The sequence below is a fragment of the Mustela nigripes genome, chromosome 18 (genome assembly GCF_022355385.1).
Source record: "Mustela nigripes isolate SB6536 chromosome 18, MUSNIG.SB6536, whole genome shotgun sequence".
Taxonomy (NCBI): domain Eukaryota; kingdom Metazoa; phylum Chordata; class Mammalia; order Carnivora; family Mustelidae; genus Mustela; species Mustela nigripes.
The window spans coordinates 34872741-34891719 of NC_081574.1; the positions used below are offsets into that span (position 1 = coordinate 34872741).

Sequence of the window (18979 nt, forward strand, 5' to 3'; positions counted from 1 at the left end):
GGTCTATCTTCCCGTTGCTTTGGATTCACTTCTCCACCGGTCCTACCTTTCAGAAAGTGGTTGTTTTTCTGTTTCCAGAATTGCTGTTCTTCTCTTCGATCTGCCAATGGATTTTCAGGTGTTTGCAATCTTTAGATAAGCTATCTAGCTGATCTCCGGCCAGCTGAAGTAGTCTCAGCCTGCTACTTCTCCGCCATCTTGACTCCGCCCCCTGGGTTGTATTTTTTTAATTGAAGTGTAGTTGACATACAATGCTATATTAATTTCAGGTGTACAACAGAGAGATTGGACAATTCTGTATGTTATACAGTGCTCACCATGGCAAGTATACAGTGCTCACCATGGCAAGTATAGTGACCATCTGTCACCATACAAAGCTACTACGGTATTATTGGCTAAATTCTCTAGGCTGTACTTTTCATCCCCATGGATTATTTATTTTATAATGAATTTTATACCTCTTAATGCCCTTCACATATTTTTTCCATGTACTTGACCCTCCTCCTTTTTGGCAACTACCAGTTTTGTTCTCTGTATTTATGAGTCTATTTCTATTTTTTTTTTTTTTTGATTCCTCATATGAATGAAATCTTGTAGATTTGTCTTTTTATGTCTGACTTATTTCACTTGGAATAATACCCTGTAGATCTGCCCATGTTGTCACGAATGGCAAGATTTCATTGATTTTTATGACTAATATTCCATTGTTTATATATCACATCTTCTTATCCATTTATCCTTCAGTGGACACTTGGGTTACTTTCACAGCTTATCTATTTTAAATAATGCTTCAGTGAACATGAGTGGATTTATGTTTTCAAATTAGTGTTTTCATTTCCTCTGGGTAAATATCCAGCAGTGGAACTATTATATGGTATTGCTGTTGATAAGTTTTTAAGGATACAACCTCAATGTAAGCTGTTGCTTACATTCCTACCAACAGAGCATGAGGGCTCCCTCCACATCCCATAGCAAGCTAACACTTGCTATTTCTTATCTTTTTGATATTAACCATTCTGACAGGTGTGAGGTGATGTGTCATGGTGGTTTTGATTTGCATTTCCCTGATGATTACTGATGTTGAGAATCTGCTCATTTATTTCTTGGCCATCAGTATGTCTTCTGTGGAGAAAAGTCTATTCAGGTCCTCTATCCATTTTTAAATCAGATTATCTGTTTTTTTGGTGTTGAGGAACATGATATTTTTATATATTTTATATATTTTGCATATTTACCCCTTATTGGATTGTTGGGAGCCTCATGCCTAGAAGGGGTTAACCCAATAAAGCAACAGTTCTTGGGAACCTCTACAACCGAGGACTTCCATCGGTGGCAAGCTAGAGTGCCACCGTTTTTCCCTGGTGATTGTTATGAGAACATTGTAAGGTTTGGCTTGTTGCCATTGCAGCTGCAGTCTCAAGACTAAGTTAATAAGGCTCCTATGTTTTGTGAATATTGAGTTATGGCCTAAGTGTCCAAACCATGAAGGTCAAGGCTGTCTGATATCTCTGCATGGCCAGCTACTCTCAGGCCAAAATAGAAACTAGCACCAGATATACAGGAGGTGATTCCCTTACTGTGTGGTATAAATCAGAACTCTGCAAAATAAACTTTGGCACTATGGGACATTCTCCTTGGTGCTCCTCCTTCCCCCATCTCTTTGTCTCTTAATTTCTTTTCACCATCCTCTTACCCTCACATTCCTGGTCAGTTTATCGCACCGGCCACGACATTGGATACATCATTGGAAATATCTTTTCCATTTGATAGGTTGCCTTTTAGGTTGTTTCCTTTGTTATGCAAAACCTTATTTTGATGTGGTCCAGAAATTTATTTTTGCTTTTGTTTCACTTGCCTGGGGAGACAGATTGAGAAAAATATTGCTAAGGTTGATATCCTGGAGATTACTCCCTATGTTGCTTTCTTTTTTGTTTTTTTTTTTAAGATTTTATTTATTTATTTGACAGACAGAGATCACAAGTGGGCAGAGAGGCAGGCAGAGAGAGAAAGAGGGGGAAGCAGAGTCCCTGATGAGCAGAGAGCCCAATATGGGGCTCGATCCCAGGGCCCTGGGATCATGACCTGAGCCAAAGGCAGAGGCTTTAACCCACTGAGCCACCCAGGTGCCCCCTATGTTCCCTATGTTTCTTTTTCTAGGAGTATCGTAATTGTACACCTTACATTTAAGTTTTTAATATTTTTGAGTTTATTTCCATTTATTTTCATTTATGTGTGTGGTATAAGAAGGTGGTCTAGTTTAATTCTTTTGCACATAGCTGTCCAGTTTTCCCAACATTATTGATTGGAGAGACTTTTTTCCTTCATTGCATATTTTTTGTTCCAGATTAATTGACCATATAATTGTAGGTTTTGGGTTTTTTGCTCTTTTTTTTTTTTTCTTGCCTTATGTGTCGTGTGTGTGTGTGTGTGTGTGTGTGTGTGTGTGGTGTGTGTGTGTTTACCACAACCACAGTGTTTTGATTACTGTAGCTTTGTGGCACAGCTTGAAATCTGGGTTTGTGATACTTCCAGCTTTGTCCTTTTTTCTCAAGATGGCTTTGCCTATTTGGAGTCTTTCATGGCTCTGTACAAATATAAAATAATTTGTTCTATTTTTTGTAAAAGATACTATTGGTATTTTGATAGGGATTGCATTGAATTTGTAGATTGCTTTAGGTAGTATGGACATTTTAACAATATTAATTCTTCCAACCCAAGAGCATGGTTAAGTTTCCATTTATTTCCTTTGTCTTCAATTTTTTTCATCAGTCTATTATAGTTTTCAGAGTATGCATGTTTTTCTTTTCCTTCATTAAATTTATTCTTAGGTAGTTTTTTTTTTTCAGGTTTTAATTTAAATTCCAATTAGTTAACATATAGTGTAATGATAGTTTCAGGTAGAGAATTTAGTGACTCATCACTTACATACAACACTCAATGCTCATCACAACCGGTGCCCTCCTTAATACCCATTACCAGTTTAACCCATATCTCCCACCTCCCCTCCAGCATCCCTCAGTTTGTTGTCTATATTTAAGAGTTTGTTTTATCGTTTGCCTCTATTTCCCCCACCATGTTCATTTGTTTTTCTTGTTAAATTGCACATATGAGTGAAACCATACGGTATTTGTCTTACTCTATTTCATTTACCAAAGTACTCTCTAGCTCCATCCACATCATTGCAAATGGCAAGATTTCATTCTTTTTGATGGCTGAGTAATAGTTCAATAGTCTTCTTTATCCACGTATTAGTTGATGGACATTTGGGCTTTTTCTGTAATTTGGCTATTGTCAATAAAGCTGCTATAAACATCAGGATGCAGTATCCCTTCAAATCAGTATTTTTGTATATAATTGTATAAATACCTAGTAGTGCAATAGCTGGAGTGTAGGGTATTTCTATTTTAACTTTTTAAGGAACCTCCATATTGTTTTCCAGAGTAGCTGCACCAGTTTGCATTCCCACCAACAGTGTGAGAGGGCATCTTTCTCTGCATCTTGACATCTGTTGTTTCCTGAGTTGTTTATTTTAGCTATTCTGATTGGTGTGAGGTGGCATCTCATTGTGGTTTTGATTTGCATTTCCCTGTTGATAAGAGATGTTGAACATCTTTTCATGAGTCTGCTAGCCATCTGAATATCCTCTTTGGAACAATGTCTATTAATGTCTTCCCTTTTTTTAAACTGGGTTATTCATTTTTGGGGTGTTGAATTTGGTAAGTTCTTTATAGATTTTGGATACTTATGCTTTATCAGATATGTCATTTGCAAATATCTTCTATTCTGGAAGTTGCCTTTTAGTTTTTTGATTATTTCCTTCATTGTGCAGAAGCTTTTTATTTTGATAAAGTATGAATAGTCCATTTTTTATTTTATTTTCCTCACTTCTGGAGACGTATCTAGTAAGAAGTTGCTGCAGCTGATGTCAGAGAGGTTGCTGCCTGTGTTTTCTTCTAGGATTTTGATGGTTTTCTGTCTCACATTTAGATTTTCATTTTGATTTTTTTTTTTTTTTGTATGGTGTAAGGAAGTGGTACAGTTTCATTCTTTTGAGTGTTGCTGTCCTCTTCCCAGCACCACTGTTGAAGTTGTCTTTTCCCCATTAGATAATCTTTCCTTCTTTGTTGAAGATTAGTTGGTCATATAGTTATAGGTCCATTTCTGGGTTTTGTATTTTGTTCTATTGATCTCTGTGTCTATTTTTGTGCCAGTATCATGTTGTCTTGATGATTACAGCTTTGTAATATAACTTAAAGTCTGGAATTATGGTGCTTCCAGCTTTGATTTTATTTTTCAAGATTTCTTTGGGTATTTAGAGTCTTCTGTGGTTCCATACAAATTTTGGGATTATTTGTTCCAGCACTGTGAAAAATGCTGGTGGTATTTTGATAGGGATAGCATTAAATATATAGATTGCTTTGGGTACTATAGACATTTTAACAATATTTATTCTTCTAGCCTATGAGCATGGAATGTTTTTCCACTTCTTTATGACATCTTCAATTTCTTTCATAAGTTTTTAATCATTTTCAGAGTATAGATATTTTCCTTCTTTGGTTAGGTTTATTCCTAAGTATCTTACAGTTTTTGTTGCAATTGTAAATGGGATTGATTCCTTGATTTCTCTTTCTGCCACTTCATTATTGATTTATAGAGATGCAACAGATTTCTGTACATTGATTTTGTATCCTAGGACTTAAAATGAATTTGCATATCAGTTCTAGTAATTTCTTGGTGGAGTCTATTGGGTTTTCTACATAGAGTATCTTGTCACCTGCAAACAGTGAAAGTTTTACTTCTTCCTTGCTGATTTGGATGCCTTTTATTTCTTTTGTTGTCTGGTTGCAGAGGCTAGGACTTCCAGTATTATTTAAATAACAGCGGTGTGGGGTGCCTGGCTGGCTCGGTTGGTTAAAGCCTCTGCCTTTGGCTTGGGTCATGATCCCAGTGTCCTGGGATCGAGCCCCACATCGGACTCTCTGCTTAGCGGGGAGCCTGCTTACTCCTCTCTCTCTGCCTGCCTCTCTGCCTACTTGTAATCTCTGTCAAATAAATAAATAAAACCTTTAAAATAAATAAATAAATAGATAGATAGATAGATAGATAGATAAATAAATAAATAACAGCGGTGAAAGTGGACATCCCTATCTTATTCCTGACTGCAGAGGAAGAGCTCTCAGTGTTTCACCATTGAAGATGATATTAGCTGTGGTTTTTTGCGTATGGCCTCTATGATCTTGAAGTATGTTCTTTATATCCCTATGTTGTTAGTGGTTCCATCAAGAACGGATGTTGTACTCGTCAAATGTTTTTTCTGCATCTATTTAGAGGATCATATGGTTCTTATCCTTTCTGTTACTGATGTGGAGTGTCACATTGATTTGTGAATATTGAACCACCCCTGAAACCCAAGAATAAATCCCAATTGACTGTGGTGAATGATTTTTTTTTTTTTTTTTAATGTACTGTTGGATTCAATTTGCTAGTATTTTGCTGAGAATTTTTGCATCTGTATTGTTCAGGGATATTGTTCTGCAGTTCTCTTTTTCAATGTAATCTTTGTCTGGTTTGCCCTGACTATGTAATCTTTGTCAGGGATTGAAGTTGGAAGTTTTCCTTCTGCATTTATTATTTGGAATAGTTTGGGGAAAATAGGTATTAACCCTTGTTTATAAGATTGGGAGAATTCCCCTGTGAAGCCATCTGCCTCTGTAATTTTTGTTTATTAGGAGATTTTTGGTTACTGATTTGATTTCTTTGCTGGTTATCAGTCTGTTCAAATTTTCTAATTCTTGTTTCAGGTTTGGTAGCTTATATGTTTTTTAGGAATTGATCTATTTCTTCCTAATTGCTTAATTTTTTGTCATATAATTTTTCACAATATTCTCTTATAATTGTATTTCTGTGGTATTGGTTGTGATTTCTCCTCTTTCATTCATGATTTTATTTATTTACATTCTTTATTCTTTTTGATAAGGATGGCTAGGAGTTTATCAATTTCATTAATTTTTTCACAGAACTAGCTTCTGGTTTCAGTGATCTGTTCTACTTTTTTGTTGTTGTTTTTTATATCACTTATTTTTGCTTTAATCTTTAATAGTTCCCTTCTTCTGCTGGCTTTAGCCTTTAATTTTTGTTCTTTTTCTAGCTCCTTTAAGTGTAAGATTAGATGGTGTATTTGAGATTTTTCTCAATTTTTGTGGTAGGCTTGGACCATGTTTTCTGCATCCCAAGGGTTTTGGACTATTGTGTTTCCATTTTCATTTGTTTCCATGTGTGTGTTTTTTTAAAAAAATTTCTTCTTTAATTTCCTGGTTAATCCATTCATTGTTTAGTAGGATGTTCTTTAACCTTCATGTATTTATTGTCTTTCCAAAATTTTTCTTATGGTTGACTTTAAGTTTCATAGCACTGTAGTCTGATTTTATGCATGGGATGATCTCCATCTTTTTCTTGGACTTGCTGAGGGCTGAGTTTATGTCCTAGCACGTGATCTATTCTGGAGACTGTTCCAAGTGCGCTGGAAAAGAATGTATATTCTCTTGCTTTAGGATAAAATGTTCTGAATGTATGTGTTAAGTCCACTTGGTCCCTTGTGTCATTCAAAACCTTTGTTTCTTTGTGGATTTTCCCCTTCAAAGTTTAGGTTGTTGATGTTACACTTTACACATTTTTAAAAAAGATTTATTTATTTACTTGATAGTGAGTAAGCCTGAGCTAGGGAGGGGCAGAGGGAGAGGAGAGAGAATCTCAAGCAGACTCTGGCTGAGTGGAGACTGACATCGGGGTCAATCCCACAACCCATGAGATCATGATCTGAGCCAAAACCAAGTGTCAGAGCCCTCCAGGCCCTCCACACTTCACACATTTTAAATGAAGTATATCCTGTAATAGAGTATTTTAGTTATGGGTATATTTCATATTTCATATATTTTGTTTTTAATTTTTAAACTAAAGTTGTTAGTGATTACACTCCACCATTAACATGTTATGGAATCTGACTTTAAGGATATGTTTATCATTATCAGATAGTTTTATATTGCCTTTATATGTTTTAATGATGCTAATTAGTGTTCTTTCAATTGCACTCAAAGAACTCTAACCATTTCTTGTATGTCAGGTTTAGTTGTGAAGAAGTCCCTCGGTTTTTGTTTGTTTAGGAAAGTCTTTATTGCTCCTTAATTTCTGAAGGACAGCTTGTCCAGTCATATTATTGGTGGATAGTGTTTTTCTTTCAATAGTTTGATTGTATTATTTCATTCTCTGCTGGCCTGCAAAGTTTCTATTGAATTATCTGCTATAGTCTTACAGAGCTTCTTTTGTAGGTGATTTGTTGCTTTTATACTGCTGCTTTCAAAATTATTTCTTTGGGACTTTTTTATTTTATTTTTTTAGTATTCAGTGATTCATTATTTCAATATAACACCCATTGCTCATTACAGCATATGCCCTCCTTAATACCCATCACCAGGTTATCACATCCCCTTTCCCTCCTCCCCTCTGAAACCCTCAGATTGTTTCCCAGAGTCCATAGTCTCTCATGGTTTGTGTCCCCCTCTGAATTCCCCCCCCCTTCAGTTTTCCCTTCCTTCCCCTAATGTCCTCTGTGCTATTCCGTATGTTTCATATATGAGTGAAACTTTATGATAACTGTCTTTTTCTGCACGAGTTATTTTACTTAGCATAATCCCCTCCAGTTCCATCCATGTCAGTGCCAATGCTGGGTATTCATCTTTTCTGATGGTTGAGTAATATTCCATCATATATATGAACCACATCTTTATCCATTAATCTGTTGAAGGGCATCTCGGCTCCTTCCATAGTTTGGCTATTGTGGATATGACTTTAGACAATTTAATTATAATGTTTCTGGAGGTAACTCTATCTGGATTCAACCATTTTTGCATCTTTTGGGCCTCATAGATCTGGATATCAATTTTCCCAGATTTGAGATGTCTCAGCCATTATTAATTTAAATATATTTTCTGTCCCATTTTCTTTAATCTTCTTCTGGTTTCCTATAAGACTCTCTTCATTTTTTTCATTCTTTGTTTTTTTGCTCCTCTGGATAATTTAATATGCCCTATATTATAGATCATTGTTTTTTTTTTCTCCTTCACGGTCAAGTCTGCTCTTGGCATTCTCTATTGAATTCTTCAGTTGTATTTTTCAGGTCGAAGATGTCTATTTTTTTTTTTTCATGGTTTCTTTTTGTAGAACTCCTCATTTTGTTAATGCTTTGTTTTCCTAATTTTATTTAATTGTATGTTCTTGTGGTTCACTAAAGCTTCTTTAAGGTGACTATTCTAGATTCTCTTACAATTTATAGAACTCCATATCATTGTGGTTAGTTATTGGAGCTCTATGAGTTTCTTTTGGTGCTATCATGTTTTCCCAAATTCTTATGATCCTCAGTTCTTTATGTCAACATCTGCCCATTTGAGTAAACAGTCTTTTTTTTTCAGGCATTACAGGTTTGCTTTGGCATAGATATTCACTCACCACTTGGCTTAAATTGAACTCTGGATGTATCAGCTGGTAGCATCCCTGGGCAGCTGGTGTTCACTATCAGTGTCTAGTTTTGGATGAGGCTACTAACTGAGCTTTGAGGGTAGGTGCTGCTGGCTGAGAACAGTTGTGTAGGAACACTGGCTTAGTTACTTGCCCAGGTAAAGCTGTAGGATAGGCTCTGCAGTTTCCTGGATTCTCTAATCAGACTTCCTAGATTTCAGGACAGATATATTCTCAGTATTAGGCAAGGTTATGAATTAGGTTCTTGTCCTGGTGTGGCAGCAGAATGAGTCTCATGGCTTTTACAGCGCATGTTTGTGGACCCAAGTCAGGCAGCACTGTGTCCTGGGCAGATTGGGCTACTTGTTTTGCTCTACAGATATGGAAGGCCAAAAGCCATGTTATGTTCTCTATTTAAGTGCTATTGTAAGCAGGTATGTAGGATGGGTTATGTAGCATCTTGTTTGCTCTGGTAGATTCCTGGTTGGGTGGGATGAAGGCTGTATTCAGCAGTGAGCTGGGATATGAATTAGTTTCCAGGTGTGGTAGTGTCCTAATACAGAACACAATTGTGTTCTGCCTCTTGTTTGAGAATCAAATCAGACAGAATTATGCACTAAATTCCCTGTCTTGATGGGCCACCATCCTAGCTATGCAGATGGGTAGGATCACAAGGTGGGCTTTCTGCTCAAGAGTTGTTCTAATTGGAATGGCAAGATGGGATACATGGATTCCTGGAGCTCCAATTATGTTTTATTCTCAGATAGGATGGAGACTATATTCAAATTTGGGGAGGGTGGTAAATTAGTTTCATGCCCAGTTTTGGCTGCACACTCTGCAGGCTCTTTAGATGCAGAGGCACTTGCTGAGGTCTCTGTTCAAGTGTCATTAATTGGACCTGCAGGGTGGGCTACCAAGATTTCTGGGAACTCCAGTTAAGATTTCTTTGTTAGCAGGGTTGGATGGAAGCTGTATTCAGTGATGGGTGGGACTACAGATTAGCTTCACTCTCTGGGAATATTATGTATTCAACATTAGATTTTAATATATAAATCATGTATTTGGTATTATTGAACTAATGTTGTTTCTTGCACACGATAATGGTGTAGTGGGCAAACAGGTGAAAATCCTTATTCTTAGGAATGACATGCTAAAGTGTTTGCAACTTAGTCTCAAAAAGTCCAGAAAAATGAACATTGTATGCCCAGATCTACCTCCATAGACAGATAAAGTTATATATAAAGAAATGTGTCTAACATTAATAGTAGATTAATCTAACTGAATGATTTAGAGGTAGCCTTTGAATTTTAATTTTTCTGTAGGTTGGGTTTTTTCATCATAAAAAGTAAGTGGTATTTACTAAAATTAGCGACTTCTTAATGTAATCATATGTAAGTTATACCTCAATAAAATTCATCTGAAATTTTTGGAGTATAGTTACAACAAATAGTTATTTCAAAAAATCATTTACACAGACTTTATCACTAAGTGAAAAAGAAAGAGAAAGACACTGCTGAATCTTGGCAGAGTGTGGTATTGCCTCATTTTCATAGTCATAATCATCAAATTCTTAGTAAGAGTAATTAAGCACTTTGGAAAAAAACAAAACAAAACAAAAACAGTTGAATCCTGATAAGTCCTAGTCTGGAAATCTTTTATTTTTACCTCACAACAGGTCTTGTGGAGGTGGGTCTTTTGGATAAAAATGGAGAAACTTGTTTTACAATATTTAAAAATATCTGAATATACAGTCTCAAATATGTCACTTTGAAGTCAGTCCCCAAGTATTCTCATAATAACAACAAAAAAGTCAAAAGGAAATACCATGAGGACATGAATAAGAAAATAAAAAAAAACTATAGATCAGCTTCATTGATTACAGTAATATGATTAGGTTATATATCTCTCCTAAAGTGCAAAGATTCTCAGATTCTGTGATATTTGTGAGAGAGCTTAAACAAAATGGCAGTTTTCAGTATAAAACATTAAAATAAAACCATTAAAAATATGCCAGGATTGTTAATCAAAAAGATGACGAAGATGGTATTACTAACAGATAAAGTAAAATTCAGGATACAAAGCCTAAAGTAGAAGAATGGGCTTATTTATGTAGAGAGACACAATTCATGTTGAAGTTGCATTTCTAATAATGAACACTTAGTTAACAAGTGAGTTATGAAGAAACTATAAAAACAAAACCTCTGGATATGTTCAGAATAAAGTAACAAAACTCAGAATTATAGTGGAGCACATTAAGGCATTTTTCTTAGCCTTTAACATACGGCAGAAAATGTTAACATATAAAGATCAAATTATTTATTACCCACTTTACTAACCCTTATTTACCTTTGTATCTTCTGAAAGGGCGCCACATATATTCAAGTATCTGAGGATGTCTATAGGAAAACATACATGGGGAGTGGTTTCCAGGTCACAAAGAAGACAGCAGTAATTTTGTAAAAGTAAAAACCAATATGCCAAAACTCTACCATAATATACTAATACAATAAGGAATAGAAAGAGATAAGGAAAAATAGAATAAAAAGTTTTAAATACTACCATGAGTAAATTTTACAAAGTAGAAACACAATCCTATAATTATAAGCTATTTAAATATTAATGAATTCTATACAATAATTTAAAAACTTGAAGCATAAATATTAATCACAGCAGGCTAGGTTGCACTATGATAAAAAACGATCTTTTTAAAAAAGTATTTATTACCTTTTTAATTTAACTTAATTAGTTAAAAGCATATATAACTTAATTTAATAATAGTTGTTTAAAAATTGGATTGAAAATTTAAAAATCAGCTGTAGTGAATGAGTACAAGCCTGCTATAGCATACTACTGGATCACTATAATGTCTCCTTTTTCATTCCTGATTTTGGTAATTAATGTGGTCCTTTTATTTTTCTCTGCATTTTTAAAAATTATTTAAATTTTGTTAGTTATCACACAGTGCAATATTGGTTTCTAGAGCAGAATTCAATAATTCATCATTTGCATGTAACACCCGGTGCTCATCACACGTGCCTTCTTTAATACCCATCATCCATCTAGCACATCCTCCACCACCTCCCTCCATCAATCCTCAGTTTGTTCTTTGTCATTTGTTTCTTCTTTTTTTTTTTTTTTCCTAAAAAGAGAGAACATGAGAGCCAACACTAGCAGGGGGCGGAGGGGCTGGGCAAAGGGAGAAGGAGAAGTAGGCTGAGCAGGGAGCCTGCTGCGGGATCAATCCCAGAACCCTGGGATCATAACCTGAGCTAAAGGCAGACATTTAACCAACTGAACCACCAAGGCACCCCTTGTTCTCTATCATTAAGAGTCAGTTATCAATTGTTTCCCTCTTTAATTTTTTTCTTTTCCCCTTCCCATATGTTCATCTGTTTTCTTTCTTAAATTCCACCTATGAGTAAGATAACATCCTTCTCTGACTGATTTATCATAAATACACTCTAGCTTTAAAATACAGATTTGAAGGGGAACCTGCACCCCAATATTTACAGCAGCATTATCAACAATAGCCAAACTGTGGAACAAGCCCAAATGTCTATCAACTGATAAATGGACATCTGAAAGAAGATGTGGTATATGAATACCATGGAATAATATTCAGACATCCAAAAGAAAAAAAAAACCAAAATCTTAATGCCTAAATACTGTTTATTTTTTATTCATGTGATGTTGGCCATGGATCTGGGTGACTCTCTAGGCAGCTGTCTTCCATGTGTTGGCTCAGCCTTCCAAATGCTATATCGATAGGTTTTCTCCCCCAAATTCTAAGCCTAGAGAAAAGCAGACCAGACAGGCATGAGTGACAGCAGAGAAACACTTCTTCTCAGAAGTGACATTTATCTCTGTCTTATTTCATTGTTCAAAGTGAATAAACTGGCCATGCCTATATTTAGAAAGGAAGGGCTCCTGAACTAGAATAGACCTAGATATTGCTAAGTAGGGAGAATGCCTACCACAGAGGATAGTACCAAAACTAAGTTTTCATAAACAATAAGTAATGCCACAAATTGAGTGCATTAAACATTAAAATCATGTTATTAAATATTTTTATTTACTTCTTATATACATTAAGTTACAAATTGAGTTTATTAATTTTTATGTCATTATTTATACATCATTATTGATTTCCTAACTTTCAACTGGAATGTAGCCCTATGGCTATTTTAGAATATACCACATTGTACATGTAAGGGTATGTAGTATATTCTTGATGGCAGCCACTAGTTTCTAAAAATAATTATTCTTTTTCAGTTTGATTACATGGGCTCTGATGTAAAGGCTGTAACACGGAAGGTTATCCAGATAATTGGTTTTGTTAACACCGTAAGTTTTTAAAAGCAATTTTGTTTATATATTTTGTAAAAGTATAGGTAATATGAATTGATGTGTATAGCATTTTGCTGTGCTGTTAAATTCTCATAATCAAATACTGAATTAAATATATGCATTTTTATGGACATTTAATAGAGTGTTCAAATTTATTTAAAATTTATTATTTTTTTTAGATGTTTTCCCAGTTAAAACTGACTGTTGTAATATCTTCCATAGAAATATGGTCAAATAAAAACAAAATTTCTACTACAGGGAATCCTAACAATATATTATCTAGATTTTTAGAATGGAAATACAAACATATCTTCCGACCTCATCAGGTTGCATACTTATTTGCGTGAGTACAGTATTCCATATTTGTGTAGCATTAAAGGAATAACACAGAATGATTTCATATGTTAGTTATGAAAAATAAATATTTAATGAATAAATACTAATGTTCTATAAATTTGATAGACACCACAGGATGGGAAAAACACATAAGTCAAAAGTCCTTGTCTTCAAAGAGCTAATGTTGGTCGATAGTTAAAAACTTTTGTCAACTGACATAAAATTACCTGATATCAGTAAAACTGCATAAAAGTACTGAAGAAACTAAGGGAGATTAATTTTGAGCGATATAATTTCTTTGATTTCCTTTGCTTATAAAGTTATACTACTTGCTATCTCTACATTCTTGTCTCTCATCTGATTTTTTAATAATATGAATATATGGAATTGTTTCATACTGTAGAATCTAATGCACAGAAAAATCTATTCATCTTTAATGAATAAATGAATAAGGAAATCACAGAAAATTTAATTTTTAGGGCTGTAAATGGATAGAGAACCAGAATAAAAATGATAAGCATTAGTCCAATAGACTTTTGCATAAATTATTAGACTTTATTCTTACTATACTTCCAAATGTTTATTAAATTTAAAATTTACAAAATATTGAAATACTTTTAACATTGATAGATTGAGAAAAATGTATTTAGTTTAATTCAGTGTAGCATAAGGCTTAGGACACATTAATTGTTTAATAATGTTTGTTGCTATGAAAATGATTGTTATTAATTATATCACTCATATGCAGTTCTGAGGAAAATTATTATTTTTTAGCTTCAAGAAACATCCTAGTTTTTTAGGAGCCACATTTCCTGGAAAAATATGTAATAAAAATTTTGCAGTAGGAGTTGCTCTGGTATGTAATTATTTTCTAGTTTCTCATTATTTTAATGTTTCAAAATTTCCTAAATATTGTAGAGCATGAGTAAATATATTACTTATTCTACTTACCCTTTAATAGTTTTTTATATTACTAATTTGGAGCATAAATACTAAACTGTATGCAATTGCTTTTAAAAATAGAACATTTAGGGGCTCCTGGATGACTCAGTCCATTAAGGTCTAACTCTTGATTTTGGCACAGGTCATGATCTCAGAGTTGTGAAATGAAGCCCCATGTTGGGCTCCAGGCTCTGAGGGGGGTCTCCTTGGGATTCTCTCTCCATTTCCCTCTGCCCCTCTCTTCCTCTCTCTCTCTCTAAAATAAATAAATAAATCTTAAAAAAGAAAAAAAATTATAAATTGAATTGATTATAATGCCATATTGCTTTAAAACTACTTATTTGACCCAAGTAAAAATTAAGTGTTTTAAACAGTGACATGCTTGCATCCATGTATATTACATAACCAGTGTAATTTTAATGTTAATTATTAGACATATCAGCTTTTCTCCCAACATTAATAATTTGTATAAATTCATGTGCTTTTTAATTATGTGACTATTATTTTTTTCTATTTTAAGATAATTATTTTATTATTGCATTCAATACTGTATTATATGTTTGGTATGAGCAGACCATTGGAGGAAGAAACAGCCATTAAATATTCATAATTACTGTTTTGCCAGATATGTTTTGCCAGATATGCCAGATACTGTTTGCCAGATTTGCCAAATATTCATAATTCTCAGTTTTGCCAGAAAAACTGAGAATGAGTGTCTACTACAGAGTTATATTCCTTTTGCAGCAATTTGTATAAATAGTAGGGAAAGGAACTAATTGAGGGTACTCGCAGAAAAAAATGTCTGCACTTTTATTCTGAGCCAGGAATATAATTGGTTGTGTTTTAGTAGCATGTACAATGAAGCAAATTGTTATTGACAGATTCAATATTTAAAATCAGTTCTAGTATGTGCTTATTATTATTCCTATAAACTATAAATTGATTGATTAGATAAATCCAAAACCAGTTCTGGGGATTGTTACCATGGCTAGAGAACATCAGACATTTCATAGGGATTTGTTTTTATTATCAGTCCCTGCTTTTGGTTTTCCCTCAGCCAAAGTTTGAGGAAAGGCCATCAGAAATTGTCCAGGTCTTCATCACTGTTAATTCTTGAAAATAATGTTTCATTGTTGAGGACTAAGTTTTCGATCATGCCATGTGTGTGTATGTGTTTGTGTATAAAAATATAAAGCAGATTGTAAGAATTATTGAATATAAGTGGTTAGTATGTGTGTTTTCCTGGTGACATCCTTAAGCCTGAATTTTTATAATAGAAATATATAATTATAAAAGATAAATATATGAGCTAAGCAAGAATACTGTAAAAATATCAGTATAAAATTAAAATACAAATGTAAAAATAAATTATTTTTGTTTATACCAGCAACAGTTTGAAGATTAGATTTCAGAAAGATAGCTACCAATCATAACCATGAGAGACTATGGACTCTGAAAAACAATCTGAGGGTTTTGAAGGCGTAGGGGGTGGAAGGTCGGGGTACCAGGTGGGTATTATAGAGGGCATGGATTGCATGGAGCACTGGGTGTGGTACAAAAACAATGAATACTGTTATGTTGAAAATAAATTAAAAAAAGAGTAAAAAATAATATTCTAAGTGCTTTTTTTAAGTGAAGAATTGAAAAAAAAAAGAATTTCTTCCTTGAATATGGTGGCTTTAGTAATATTAAATATCTTGAAGTCAAGATAGATGAAGTCCTCCAGCTTTGTTCTTTGTGAATACTATATTGTCTGTATATAACTTTGCATTCTCATATAGATTTTAAAATCAGCTTTTCTGTTTATACACAGACATATAAGCATACAGACACAGAGGTCTACTTAAATTTTGATTTTTAATTTTAATTTATGAATGAATTAAGGGAAAATTGTTATAACAACATTGGATCTTCCAGTGTCTACTAACATGGTTTATTTCTCCATTTACTGATGTCTTTAAAAAGTTCTTTGTAGAGCTTTCACATCTCCTGTTAAATTTATTCATAGCTATTTTACATATCTTGATGTTGTTGTGACTGGTATTGATTGTTAAAATTCATCCTCCAGTTTTTCACTGCTAATGTATACATATGTGGTCTATTTTTGTATATTTTTGTATATATAACCTTGATGAGTTTATATATGAGATCTATTATTTTTTCCAGATTTAATGAGATATAATCGACATATAACATTTTTAAAAGTATGGCATAATGATAGATATATTTGTATGTTGTGAAATATTTTCACAGTTAAGTTAGTGAACACGTCCATCATCTCACACAGGTGCCATTTGTGTGTGTGTGTGTGTGTGTGTGTGTGTGTGTGTGTGTGATAAGAACCTTTAAGTTCTACTCTCTCAGCAACTTTCAAATAGACAATACAATATTGTTAACTACAGTCATTATGCTGTGCATTGTATCCTCAGAAACTAACAGATTGCACTCTGTAACCATTTTCACTCATTCCCACCCCTAGCAACCAACAATCTGTTCTCTGTTTCTTGGAGTTTGGTTGTGCTAGACTCCACATATAAGTGAGATCATATAGTACTTGTCCTTCTCTGCCAGACTAATTTGACTTAGTGTAATGCCCTCAAGAATCACCCATGTTGTCATAAATGGCAGGATTTCCTTCTTTTTTGTGACTGAATATCACAATTCTTTATCCATTCATTTGTCAGTGGACACTTAGGTTTTTACTGTATCATATATCTTGGCAATTGTGAATAGGGCTGCAATGAACATGGGGTACAAATACAGCCTTGAGAGAGGCTTTATTTTTTTCCAGATATATATACCCAGAAGTGGAATTGATGATTCATATGATAGCTCTATTTTTTATTTTTTCAGGAATCTCCATAATGTTTTCCATAGTGGTGGTACCAATTTACATTCTTATCAGCAGTGTACAAGGGTTCCATTTTGTCCACCAGCATGTATTATCGCTTGTCTCTTTGATAATAGTCATTCTAATAGGTGTGAGGTGATATCTCTTGTGCAATGATTAGTGAGGTTGAGCATGTATCTCCCATATATCTGTTGTCCATTTGGATATCCTCTTTGGAGGCATCTCTATTCAGGTCCTTTGAACATTTCTCTTTCTCTTTTTTTAAAGGTTTCATTTATTTGAGAGAGAGAGGGCTGGGGAGAAGCAGAGGGAGAGGGCCAAGCAGACTCCATGATGAGCACAGAGCCAACATGGGGATTGATCTCACAACCCTGAGATCATGACCTGAGCTGAAATCAAGAGTTGGATGCCCAACCAACTGAGCTACCCAGGCCCTCCCCTTTGACCATTTCTTAATCAGTTGTGAATTCCTAATATATTAAGAATTATTAGTTGGTGTTTGGTAGTGAATTATATGAGTTTCTAATATATTTGGTATATTAACCTCTTATCAGAACTATAGTTTAAAATATTTTTTTCCTAATCTCTAGCTTGCCTTTTCATTTTGTTGATTGGTTCTTTTGCTGTACAAAACTTTTTTTTTAAATATTTTATTTATTTAGAGAGAGAGAGAATAAGAGAGAGCAAGTGAGCATGAGAAGGGGAGGGCCAGAGGGAGAAGCAGACTTTCTGCTGAGCAGGGAGCCCGATGCAGGACTTTATCTGCATCATGATCCAGAATCATGACCTGAGCTGAAGGCAGTTGCCCAACCAGCTAAGCCACCCAGGGCCCCTGTACAAAACCTTTTATATCAATGAAGCTTTGGTTGTTTTTTGTTTTGGTGTCATATCCATAAAATCATTACCAATACTAGTGTCAAAAGAGATTTTTTTCATTATGTTTTCTAAGATTTATGATTTTACTTCTTACATTTAAGTATTTAGTTCATTTTGAGTTCATTTTTGTTAAGTGGTATGAGAATAGGACTCTACTTTCATTATTTGCTTATTTTCAATACCGTGTTAAATGAAAGTAGTAGGAATGGGACCCATGTGTTGTTTTTGATCTTAGAAGAAAAGCTCTCAGTTTTTCACCTTTGAGTATGTAAACTGTGTGTTTGTCAAATATGGCCTTTATAATGTTAAGGTATGTTCCCTCTATACCCACTTTGTTGAGAGATTTTAATCATAAATGGATGTTGAATTTTGTCTATTTTCTATTCGTTGTCCATAGTTTCTTAGTTCTTTTTAAAATCTTCTCTCTTTTTTTTTTTTTTGCCTTCTGTGATTTTAATTGTATTATCTCATAGTATTCCATTTTCTTTCCTTTCTTAGCATATCAATTATATTTTTTAAAAAACTCCTTAATCAGTTGTCCTAGAGTTTATAGTATACATTTACAACTAATTTAGTTGTAGTCTAGTTTGAATTAACTAGACTAATCTAACTGAATTAAAGTAGAACTAACCTAGTTTATTTTCATCAGGTATCGGAAGACATAGAGACATGGTATTGATTGTCATGCAGGAAGAAGTTTAACATACCTTTCCCTAGAAACAGAAGGCATATCTGCAGGGGCCATATGAGGGTTATTTAGGCAGCATAGGGAACATGGTGGAAACATGGACAAGAGCCTCTGTTATTTCTTTAGGGAGGGATTGGTAAGGCAAAGTAAGCTGTCTTAAGATTGGCTAGTTTTAATAATTTCAGCAAGCTTTCTTGCACAGAGGCTGCACCTAGTTTTCTGGTACCTGTCTCTGATGTGATTTTTGGCAAGTGGAGAGTGGCCTAGAGTATGTGAGCCTGATAAAGGGATGGTATGGCATATGGGCTCTAGGTTGATTAGTTTGCATATAAAAGGCACACTTGGTGGTGAATTTTTTATGATCTTAATTGGGTAACTCTGGGAGGGACAGACTAGCGTTGGAAAGACCCTAGATATCAAAGCATCAC

General features: G+C 34.3%; 1 protein-coding gene across 1 annotated transcript in view; it reads left to right on the forward strand.

Annotated features, from left to right (window-relative positions):
- Window positions 1-18979, forward strand: part of LOC132006446 (disintegrin and metalloproteinase domain-containing protein 5-like) — a 145052-nt gene that overhangs the window by 41003 nt on the left and 85070 nt on the right. The window contains exons 7-9 of the mRNA XM_059384216.1: window positions 12784-12855; window positions 13038-13201; window positions 13969-14050. Of these exons, the coding sequence (XP_059240199.1) occupies window positions 12784-12855; window positions 13038-13201; window positions 13969-14050 (318 nt within the window). The remainder of the gene's footprint in view (window positions 1-12783; window positions 12856-13037; window positions 13202-13968; window positions 14051-18979) is intronic.